Consider the following 12,293-nt stretch of genomic DNA (forward strand, 5'->3'; position numbering starts at 1 on the left):
GCAGGATTGATCCAGGATGAATATTAAGGCTGAAAGAGATGGAGGGGTTAAATTTCACATAGGTACACATACACAGATATATAGAAAYATATATTCATAAATATGCACATCTATATACATMTATATATATATAYACACACACATATATACATGTATGTATAYATACACGTATGTAGAGGTTTTGGAAACACAGRGTCAAGTAAGGGATTTTTAAGCAATACCAGAGCCTGAAGAGGGTCTGGCAAGAAAGCTAAGTCATCTGATTCTTATTTCCACTGAGCAATGGAGACATTTTCTCTATCCATGATGTTCTGCTTTGCCTTAACATGTTATTTTCAGTGTATTGTCATCCACTGACATGACCATGGCTCTTACCACTGCAGTTTTAATTATTTGGTCTGTGCTTCCCTAACATAGAATTCTGTGCGTGGTCTAATTTGTAGCAGCAATAAGCAGATTTCCAAACAGAAAGCAGGCAACAGAAAATGTTACTTCAAAACACTTTTGCCTTTCTTCACCATGACTGTCCATCTAGCTTAGGTTTCATCCAAGATAAGATCACTGGAAACCTTGCTAAAAGATGTTTGAATGGAAGAACAAGGAGCTACAAGTTGATATCCATCAACTTTTGAAATCAACCCAAACATATTTCAGACATCTATGCACTTAACGTTTGGACCCTTATTTTATAAAACTTAACRAAGAAAGCCTTGCAAAGTTCATTTCTCCTGCTTGTCATGGAAAAATACTTTATTTAYCAGAAAAATATGTGTCATTTTTTGTTTTCATTGGGGTAATGACTGGTAAGCATCTTAGTAAGATATAGAGATTAATTTTCTTGCTAACTGGGTAGCTTTCCCCTTTTATGTTGAAATGGAGCAGTATCAAAATGTTTATTTACAACAGTAAGTTTTAACTACCAGAGGAAGTGGATATGAACAGGTGACATTTCTACTTAAATTACTTCACAAAGTGTCTTCTCCCTCTGTAGAAACACTTGTTTGCTGGGAGAGCACATGGAGAGAACATAGAACTCTATGTTCTAGAGAAAACACAGAGAGAAAATAGAAGGAATCTTTTCTACTCCYGCTATTCATTTAATTTACTTTGATATTCCCTAAGAAAAGGAGTTCAGTTTTGCCAACAGGATCCTCCCAATCYGATCATGTTCCTATTAATATTTTCATATCTACATTTTGCCTTTGGCTCAGACTTTCTGTACAGAACAATACAAAGAAAAGGGAACTAGGCCTACAAGAAATACAACCTTTTCTGGATTTAGGGGAGACTATCAGCACCTCTCTGATCTTGGGTTTACCAGGCACATTATAATTCCTACGTATAATGTTTAACAAAACRTTACAAACTTATGGAGAATGTTCTGTGTGTATGAAGAATAGACCATGTTCTACAGGGCTTGATTTTTGCCATGTTAGTGAAGCCATACAATTGAGTAGTTCGCAATGAAGAAAAGAAGAGAGAACAGACCTATTCACAATTTCAGAGCGAGGAAGGAAAAGATCCTGGCTGTAAGAGGAAATCATGAATGTAGTCAAAGGCATCTATCAGTCTTACTGCAGAAGTACTTACATTAGGAAAACAGGATATACAGTCTAGTAGTAGTAGTCCTTTCTTGCTKTTCTGTGCCCAAAAAAGGGTGTAGAGAGGAGACTCATATCTTGTAGCCACTGAAACTTTCACACAGAATCACAGAATGAGTGATTTCAAATGCAAGAACTCATTTTCACGAGCTTAATGGAACACAAAAGGCAGACTCATGTTTCATGGCAGTACCCTGCTAGCTGTGTGACAGTTTCTTTACACTGTACCCTTCATGACTCTTCCTAGTGTGGGATTTTGAAAACAAAAGCCTTAATGAAAAGATTCAATCTCATGGTTTGAAAAGCCTCTCCAGATAATTGACCTCATTTAYAGAAACTATCCAGCAGTGAAGGGGCATGAAGACATCTCCAGAGCATAGCATTGCCCTGCTCAGCCTTGGTCTGGTTGCATCCTGTGGCCATGCAAGGCTGGCGATGACATTTAGGGTGCCATCTCTATGATTAGATCTTGGATTCCACTAAAAATCTTCTTAAGTCAGACACATCATCCATTTTCTAGTTTCCTAAATGTAACAGCTGAGTGSAAGCCACCTAGTCAGATGTATCCAGCCACCATTCTATGGGAGGTAGCTAAATGCTGGATAAAATGTTTATGGTTTTGGTTTGATTCAGTGCATAAAGATGTCAAACAAGCACCAAAATATGGAAAGAAAAGAAAAAAARWTKSTTTTTTTTCCTCAAGAAATAGCCAGCCATTCTAGTTCTAATAAGAACATGAGATRTAAGCTTGAAAAGCTCAGGCATAAAACCTCTCAAAGTCCAAAATCTCTTGTCAGCAGCAGCCRTTCTGTTGTTAAAAAAAGATTCATTCTACTCTTGCTAGACAATGAAAACAAATTTTCCCAAGGCAGAGTAGCTTTAAGAGTCTTRTCGCTTTATTGTAAAATTGTAATCAGGTCTGCTTTCGGTGTATATAAACATATATTTTGCACAGCTCTAAATAGYGATTATTTAAGCTTTTGTTATAATGATAATGTAATTGCCATGTGTCTACCTTTCTATTTTTTGTTTATCTATACAAGAAGCAGATTATTGCCTTATGAAGTAGAGAAAGAACAATACTATTCCTTATCCCTGTATTGAAATAGAAGTACTTATTTCATTTAYTTTAATCTCAACTTGTCTATTATAAAATTCAAGTTATAATTCAAACTTGTTAACTAACGACAAATTATCTCAATATGATTTTAAAGCTGTGCTAAGTGCTTTTAACTATCGTAATCTGTTATTACCACATAAAACAAATAAGAACATAGACTAGTTCTTGCTGAAATTATACTGATTGCTATCTCAYTGTACAAGGCCATGTGAGCTCTAACCTTTACCTTTGTTAAATATTGTCTTATTGACATGATCCCCTTTCAGAAGAAATATACTCAGCATCACTATGTATGAATAATTTTCTTGTGCCGTCCAAGTACAACTACATATACAAATGATTAATATAGTTTGTTCAAATTAAATAATGATARTTTCAATACATTATCAGGTTTGTCAGTACGGTTTGAAATCAAAATAATTTTTGGGAGGTTTTAATATGGTTTTGTATAATATGTAATAATGCTGTCATTTTGTRTACAGAAATCACCAGAAATAATGACTTGATCATTTAAATAAAAATATGATTTAACATAGACTGAACATTAAGTACTCAGGCACAAAACTGCTGCTCCACCCACAACAGTATCTAACCAGATTGCGCTCGCCCAGTCATCACAATGTCCAAACATGTAAACGCCCAAACATTTAAACACRAGACATTCAAACAGTACCCACACAAACCTCCTCATCATAAGGTTTATATAACCTTACCTGCAGCTTTCAGCATCACCAGACTATTTGCTTGTTTTAATATTTAATGTGCTATACAGTCAGCAACATGTTTCCATATGGGCACGGTGAAAATATGGAGGTWACCATTAAGTTGCATGACTGAGTCAGTAAAAATGGTATTACAAACACTTACGGTAAGACAAATTAATGTTGTTCTACATTATTGTACCTTTTAGCCTATTGCACATCTTTGGTAGAATATGAAAGGAAAACTAAAAAGAACTGTTTTCAGTGAGGTGGCACCTGACTGCAGGTTGTTTAACACAAAGGCAGACAGCTGAATTTCCGATCTTCTCATTACAGGGACTGTGAAGCTGACCTCCTTTGTAATGTACTTTAAAATCTATTGATGAGAGACACTGTTTAAGGGATAGGTATTGTTTTTATTAATGGGAACAATCTGTAATCCAGTTTTGTTTTTTGTTTTCTTGTCCTCTAAGCTCAGAAATACTTCATAATAAGYAGAAGAAAAACACATAACAAAACTCAATAAAAAAACAAGAGGTGAAAGCTGGATTGCCTTCTAAGGTTAACCAGTCCTACACTTAGGGAAATCAGGAGCRACTGCAGAGACACCAGTGGAGTTGTGGYGGCTGTGGGTTCAGACTCACGCAATTTTTTTCCTCGCTGTATAGTCTAGGAACAGCTCAGTCCATATGCTATCTAACAGTAGTTAATGTTTCACTCAAATAGGGTACCTTGAATCCATAGCATAGTTCTCTTATTAAGATATTAAGGTAATGGCACATCTAAATTGTGCCACTTCGTCAGCCATGATGATAAGAACACATGAGGTGTCAGCAGATGTTTCAGGCAGCTCTGCTATTTTATGTGCGAGTTCAAGGCTGACGCTAGCCATCAATAACAGGCTCCATTAATGTTGTAGTCTCACGTGGCACACTTTTTGTCTCCTTCCCAATAGTCAGAGTTCTGCTGTGGGAAGCAGTAATACATAGGAACCGGCTGGGGAAGGGGGACATATTAAGGCATGAGCCATATGGCAATTGAAGAGACTTAAGCAATAAGCCGAAAGGCAATATTAGATATTTCCAAAAAGACAGTTCCTRTGGGAAGATCCTCTGGGACTTATCCAGGCAACATCTGTGCTAGAATGTAACCATACCCATTCTATAAACAGAAGTTATGTCCAACCCAGCAACTCCTGAATGTAATCCTACATCTCAACCTCCTCATCCCAGGCATGGATGTCTAAACTAATTGTGCCCTATAAAGATAAGCCATCCAGTCAGAATGTTTTCCTTGTTTTTCTGAATAAGATAACATCTCAACTGCACCTTGGCAGGGCTCACTGGTAAGTTCAYTATGTTGCCACATGGAAAATTAGATATTAGAACAACAACAAAAAACAGCTCTTTGAGTCAGCAAATAGCTGGGTCTCRCTATCAGGACAGGCAACCTAGGACAGCAGCTAGGAAGGAAGTGTGATCATGATCCATCTTCTTGAACCAAYTGACAGATGGCCTCTTCTAAAGCCATCTGTAGAGCTGGAAGAAGTAGCTGTAGCTAGGGGCATTTCGCCATCCCATTCCAGAAAGTCTACTCAGTACTCACTATTTCTGACCTATTTGGGTAATAATGAATTGAACTTTTCAAGAGAGAGTTCTTCACACAGCAGAAGTGCATGTGACCCATTAAAATGGACCACTCACAATCTTGTCTCAGGTCAGTGATACCTGAAAATCATCTTTTTTTCTACTTCAAGGCCTAAGTAATGTAAACCAATTTTCAATTTATATGAATGTTCAACTTAGAGAACAGAGGTATATTTGTATTTCTGATAAAATCTATACATAGCATTCAGTAATGTTTAGGAATGTAAAGATGATAATATCCTCCTGTAGAGAGTAAATTTACTTGCTGTCCTCAAAGCAAATGAACAAAAGCCAAAATGAATGAGGTTGCAATTTCTTCCTTYCCATTGGTAGCTCTTCACTTCCTTAACTCTCTGTTACTTTCTGGCCTGTGTTAGAACACTGTAAAGCTATTTGCTTGTGCTGCAATGACTCTTTGAAGCACAGGATGTTACTAGGCTGCCGTGATGAGGGTACAAATCAGGACCATGCTGAAGTTAGTGAAGGTAAAGTGCATCTCCTCGTTTGTACCAAGCTCTCTGAAAGCCCAGTGAAAYGCTGGAACTGGATTTCCTCAGGTCTGGCAGGTGAAAGTTGAGAAATAGGAGAAACTTAGAAACAAGCTGTTTTCTCCTAATACTAGCAGTTGGYCACGGAGAGATTTGCAGTTGGATTCAGGGTAGCTTGAGCTATAGCTATAGAGCTATTGATTATGTTGAATAAGAATGCAGGCTTGCATTTTTCACAAATATTCTCCAGTGCTGAGTGCCTAATATGGAGTACGAAGGGCTGATTTTCAAAGGTATCAAGGTAAGCCTACTGCATCTATATAAGTTAGATAACCATAGCATGTTTTCACCACCTTGAGCTACAAAAATTTAGGCATATAAAACTGAGCATTCTAAATGGCATATAATTTATAAATATAAGCTTAGTTTTTTAAAAAATATGTAGTGATTATGAGTACATTGAGATGAAGCTACCAAAGCTGAGATGGTTTTAAAGGCTTCTRTTTTGGGGAGTGATGAATATTACCTAGAAGGTTCTCTTAAGAAACTCAATAGTTCTTTTTTTTTTTTAACATCTATTTATTTTTAACAAAATAGGTTTCAGACTTCTTTCACCTCACCTGCCTCTACTTCCAACAACAAAAAATATTAATAAACCTTGAAGGATCCCTTTGGRAATTCATCATTGTCTTTTGTGATATTTTATATAGCACAATGCTTTTCCAAAGAAACTTTTTCTTGATGGTCACCATCTGGTGTAATTCACAAGGACAAGTTAGGAATCTGTAAGAAATCTGTGGGGCCCCCTAAAAACTTTTCTGACAAAAAATGAAAGACTTATTCCAACACACGCAAGAGAGCTCACAGACAAAGAGTTATTCATAGCTTTATCGCAGCTTGGAGTGAGGGTGTGAAAATATTAAGAGAGCTTTGTCACTGATTTCTAGTCAAAGCTTGGAAAACAATTGCTTTAGCAATTCATTTTAGCTGGTGAACATGSTTTAGTTTAAATCACTGGGACATAATATGTGCTGAAAGGGTGGCTGCTGCATCAGCCTTTCAGGCAAGCAGTTATAACTGACCAAGGACTAACAAGTCTTGGCTATAAGTGAAAAGCTCACAGTTCCTTAAAAACAATGCCTGTATACTGGGTTTTCTTCTGTGGGTCTGTCCAAGTTCCTTAGAACTATGCAAAAGGCAAATACAAAGCAGCAAGTGAATGGATTCTGTGAATCCCAAATCCATATAACTGACATTACACTTAACACTTCCCCAAAGTCCCTGGAGTGGCTCTGCGATACCCACTGCGGGCAGTTTCACTCCCCTGGGCGTAGGGACAGGCACAGCTTTCTGTATCTGCAGGGACCCCCTTGAGACAAGGAGAGGTTTCATTAAGCATTTCCATGACTCCCTTTGGAAGCATATAAGCTGAGACTATACAGCAACGCGCACCATTTTCTTTCTTGCTCACTAGCATATGTGACTATTTAAATAACTTCTGAAATAATTTAAATTATTTAAATTACCTCAGCCAGCTGCACAAAGGTGAATAGTGAAAAAAAATTATACCGTGAATTTTCTATACTGACTTCTAGCATAAGAAAGCTATTAAAACACAAAAGTGTTTCTGTTGAAGAAGAATGCAAAAAGTATGTTTTCTACAAAATGTTAAATTCAAGGAGCACTGTTTATTTGAAATCAAGCCATTTTCAGTAATGACTGAATAGGTTTTCAGGAATTTTCTCGCTTCCTGAGGATTCTACTTGCTAATTTTGATGCTTTTAAAATAGTATTTTCTTTTCTGAAAATGCTTTTCTCTTCTTGCGGTAACTAGTAGAATAAACTGATCGACAGCTTTAGTGACACTAAATTGTGTGAACTCAACAAACTGTAAAAGAGAGAAACTATCTTTCTTCCATTCTGTATCTGCTGTAGACAGTTGAAGAGTTACTTATAGCAACCGTAGATTAGGAAAAAAATTCACACTGCTGTAGAAATTGCTAACAGTGGACTCACTTGGAGATCTTGGCATTATTTGTARACATTTCCAAACATTAGTTGTTCTTTTTTGGGGCCTGTTTCAAAATCCATCAAAGCCGCAGACAAGACTTCCATTAATTTCAATGGCTTTGGAGCAGATCCACAGAGTATAGCCTGTGGCACCTCCAGCTCTGGCATTTTTAGCAGTACGCTCATGCAGTCAAATTCCCCAGTTGCCAAGAGAGAACTGAAAGATGTACAGAATCCATCTATCACAAATGCAAATGTCAATGTCACCTGAAATCCACAGTTCTGTGTTACTGAGAAGATCCATRTAAGTACAGCCTCCTCCATACCTTTGTTTTCAGAAACAAGATATGCTTCTCATAACTATAAGGACAAAAAGGTAGGGCTGGCTGCCAGCTTCTTCAAAGCCAGGCAGGTCAGCATAGCCCACAGAGAAGCAAGCACTCCAAAGGTAATGTCATGAAAATATACAGTGGCTGAGTAATTGAACAAAATTAGCTCTTAGAGCTTTCAGCTCTAAGTTTTGTAATAGCTTGAATATAACACAGTTGAGTTGGGGGGTCCTAAACTGAAACCTATGAAGTTTTGTATGCAGCCCAAAAGAGACTCCTAATCTGTGGACATCCTCGACAGATACAGCTGATAGTCTGCTCCAAAACAGCAGATTCCATATTAAAACAAACAAAGCTCCTGAAAGTCCTGAGCATACTCTTGCTTTACCCAGCTGAGCAAGATGACCATGAACTGGAAGTCTAGAACGGTCTTGGGACAGATCATTCTTAAATGCTTACTGGATGCATTGTACATACTTTACCTTGCAGGAAAGCTTTAAGGAGTTAGACTAGAGCAGTAACAGAGGCTGGCATATTGTGCAATATGTGCATTACCTTCAGATCCATAGTATAATACAGTTGGCATTTCTGCAATGAAGCAATTCAGCTAAAATCATTGCTTCCTGCATCTCTGTGATGCAGTAGCTGGCCCACTCTGATCTCATCTAAATATAAGTGTGTGTTCTTTCAGTGTCAGGTTATGGTGGTATAAATTAATAATAATAGCATCAAATWCAGTAGTTACAATAAGGACAGGAGGATCACAGTAGCTAAAGATCCTTATTTGTACCATGTCTCTGCTGATCCAATGGCCTGGTAAACCTGATGGGTATTTTTTGCAAGGAAGCTCAGAAGCATTTAGCGGTTTCAACTCCTAAATGTTGCTGGGCTGGCTTCCCAAAGTCCATTAGCAGCTTTTGGAGTGAGCACATAGGGCTCCCAGGCAGTTCAGATGATCAGGGCAGAACTTTCATCTTTTTTAAATGACTATTTTGAACTTTATACTTCTCTTGTACCTCCTGGCAAGTATAAATAATGTAGTGCTATACAGTTCAGCAGCTTAACTTTAAAGGGATGACAGGAGCATTTCACATAGGGTATGGAATTCTAAACAGACACAACACTTCGAAATGAAGTTTACTTGGTAAAGCTGAGATTAACCTGGCTATGTGTAAACAGATGGGCAGGATGAATTTGATACAATAATTATAGGCATTACATTAGCATCCAAAAGAAGCAACTCAGATAATTATATTGAAACAATAATAATTATTAAAAATAAAGCAATCCAAAACATTTAGAAGAATCTAGAGAACCACTACTTGTCTCCTCATCTCATGACTCCTGTGTTTCTGAATTCTCATTTTCCTCATTCTCCTCTTACCTCTTACTCTTACTATTATGTTTCACTGTTGTTGTTGTAAAGACCTCCAGCTTTAATGTTCACACAATGACTCGTTTGATGGGTGAGCTTTATCTCACTTTCCCATGTGTGCAGTAGCAACATATATCAACTTTATCTTGTCTGCTCATGAGGAAAATAATATTCTAATGGCCTCTCTGCAAGCTGACTTCTTTTGAATGAAATGTTTATACAATGGGCCTCACAATAGCTATTCGCAGTGACTTAACATCAACACCTGGCATGTGTATCCTCAGACGCAATCACTGTTATATATTAGAAGCAATCTGTTCCATGTTCTATTGCTGCTATTGTTGCAAGCAGCAAAGAGAAAGGAGAAATATTGATGACATGACAAGGATGACATCTCAAGCCTTTGAATATAGCAGCAAAAAGAGTGGTGAAGCAATAAGCAAGACCAGTGCCATGCAGGGCACTGAGCTGAGAATGTGGCTTGGGATTGCAGTTCTAATTTCTCTTGCTGTATGCTGGACTGTGGAAGAAGCAACTGTTGAGGAAGGCATCCTTTGCTCAAAGTACCAGATAGCTTTCAACCATTCATGCTATGAGTTTGTTAGACTCCAGCGCACCTTCACCAGTGCCCAAAGCTGGTGCGAGAGAGGAGGGGGGCACCTTGTCTTTATTGAAAATGAGGAAACRCAAGAGTTCTTGAAAAAACATATCTCTGAAGACCAGGAATGGTGGATAGGAYTGATCTCAAACTCCTTGCTGAATGAAACTACTGATGGTAGGTGATTTTGAAATCATATCATATTTAATACTGTATCAGCATATGATGCTTAACCTGACGAAAAATAGAATCAACTCTTCCATAGGTAGCTGCTGAAAAGTCATTGTCTTTTGTTGCTATAATTTCAGATTTATATTAAGATGTTTTAAATGGCTGCTCCACTTCCCTGTTGTATGTTGTCATGCTTTCCACTGGGTCTTGTGGTTGTGTGAACAAATGATGACTTAGATCGTYTTGCTAATCAGGGGAAAAAAAGTGTGCTGGGTTAAATCTATAGTTCATGAGCAAGCTGAGCCAATTCATCACATTATCAAGTTGTAAGGTCTGCTGCAAGGGAAATGGTGGAATCTTGAGGTTGAGAGCACAGGGGGAAGTGGCAATGTCTGAGTTAGTGTTTTATCAGGTTAAACGTAAAATTAAATTAAAGACATTTTTCATTATCCAGACAAACTACCTCTGCACAGCTGCAGTCAAAGGCTGCTCTGCAGGCTCTGACTCTTGTGTTGCTATGGAAAGTAAACATTCAGGACATGATTCACTTTGTTTGCAGGTTCAATGATTTGGCTGGACACTTCAAATATAAGCTACAGTAACTGGTATGCAGATCAGCCATCTCACTTCTCATCCACATGTGGGTACATCCTGAAGAATGCCAAGTATCAGTGGGGTATGACTGAAAATTGCAGCCAGGAATTCGACTTCATTTGTGAGTTTGGTAAGATACAAAGCAGCTGGAACTGAGAAGTGAACACACTGTGTTCACAGCTGTGCATAAATTGTTTCTTTCAAAGTTGCTGTGAGGTAACTGCAATAAAGCTTCTTAAAAGTGAACAAGCAAAAATCCATAAAACCCAACAGGTGCTACTATTCTCGTTTGCTGATGTAAGATCAGATTCAAAGAAAGGAAAAACCCTGAAATCACTGGGAGCTGTAGCTGTGCAGCATCTGGATTTGAGGCTAAATCTAAATCTGGAGCAGTCCATGTCTATATGATATACACAACCTAGTTAGTTAAAGCTAATTTGAATAGTGCATAACAGCATAGTTGCAAAAATAGTCTGCCACAACTCACTGATACCTAAGATAGATAGGACTGGATGTCTGCCCTGTAAACATACCCGTAATCACAAATACGGATCGAGACCCTCAAAATATTTTCCATTTGTAACTGAAGCAGAAACACAGTCAGGCTTCCAGAGACACCACTCGTTGTAGCCCGGAGTAACAAGAAGTTAGAGTTAGTCCTTTTTTCTTCATCCATCAGATGRAGTTTAAGGGCTTCCCCAGGAAAACAGACAGGAACCTGCTTTTCCTGATGGCATTTTAGCAGCTAGACAGAATARCTAGAGACATTGTGTTCCAGCGTTGTAACAGAGGTCCCTTAAATCCCTGGCTTGGAACAAACAGTCCTGGAAAGGAATGCTGGCAGTATCATCCCATTCAACACGCAGATATGAGGGGAATTTGTGTTCCTCACACTTTGCACGTAAGCTAAGCATTTTAATCTGTAACTAGAACTAAGGTCACAAGTATTTGAAGGCAAGTCTGGCTGTAGATTCATTAATACAAAGTCTTTGAGTCCAGTATGCATGTAGAGGTTACCACAAGCCCTAGCACTGCCCTGGTCCAGTACTATATCACTCCTGACATAATAAGTTGTTCCATAATCATCAGAACCAATAAAGTTCTGTTTCCTGCCTTGATTTTCTGTTCCACAGCCCCTCCCTATCCTCCTCCTTAGCACTGCCTGCTCACTCCCATATCCCCTGCACTTCCTGCCTCGCCAACACTTGCTCTCCCTGAGCTCCCTCCCATGTGGCTCTGTAGCTGGTTCAGAGCGACAGCTGTACACATTGGCCAGCTGCATCCTACATTATGAAACAGATAAGGATTGGGTTATCCCTACTATCCCTACTCCTTATAGAGACATTAAAGTATCTCTCTCTCTCTTCTATCCAACTATTAATTTTCATTAAATTTTAAGGTGTTTTGAGGTCTATATCCATACATCAAGTTTAGTTGAAGGTGACTAATAGAGTTAAAATAATTGGGAGAGAGAAAATTAGCGGACAGCACCGTCTTTTAATCTCACTTCCCTTATAAAAACAGACTAAAATAATTTTTCCATTACAACCACAGCAGACAACTCTCTAACAAAGCTATCATCTGTTACCATAGCATCTGACTTAAAGCCTATTAAATTAAAAGAGAGTTTGCATTAATGAGCAATAATGTCCTTTACTAC

At 38.2% G+C, this 12,293-nt stretch overlaps 1 protein-coding gene across 1 annotated transcript in view; it reads left to right on the top strand.

The window, feature by feature from the left end:
* Positions 1-9,492: 9,492 nt before the first annotated feature.
* The window catches only part of LOC146595059 (polycystin-1-like protein 2), a 42,629-nt gene continuing 39,828 nt past the window's right edge, over positions 9,493-12,293 (top strand). Inside the window, 2 exon segments of the mRNA XM_085306474.1 lie at positions 9,493-10,045; positions 10,599-10,763. Of these exon segments, the coding sequence (XP_085162600.1) occupies positions 9,493-10,045; positions 10,599-10,763 (718 nt within the window).

Source organism: Rhea americana, unplaced genomic scaffold (assembly GCF_003343005.1).
Source record: "Rhea americana isolate MKP2758 unplaced genomic scaffold, rheAme1 scaffold_24, whole genome shotgun sequence".
In the NCBI taxonomy this organism is placed as follows: domain Eukaryota; kingdom Metazoa; phylum Chordata; class Aves; order Rheiformes; family Rheidae; genus Rhea; species Rhea americana.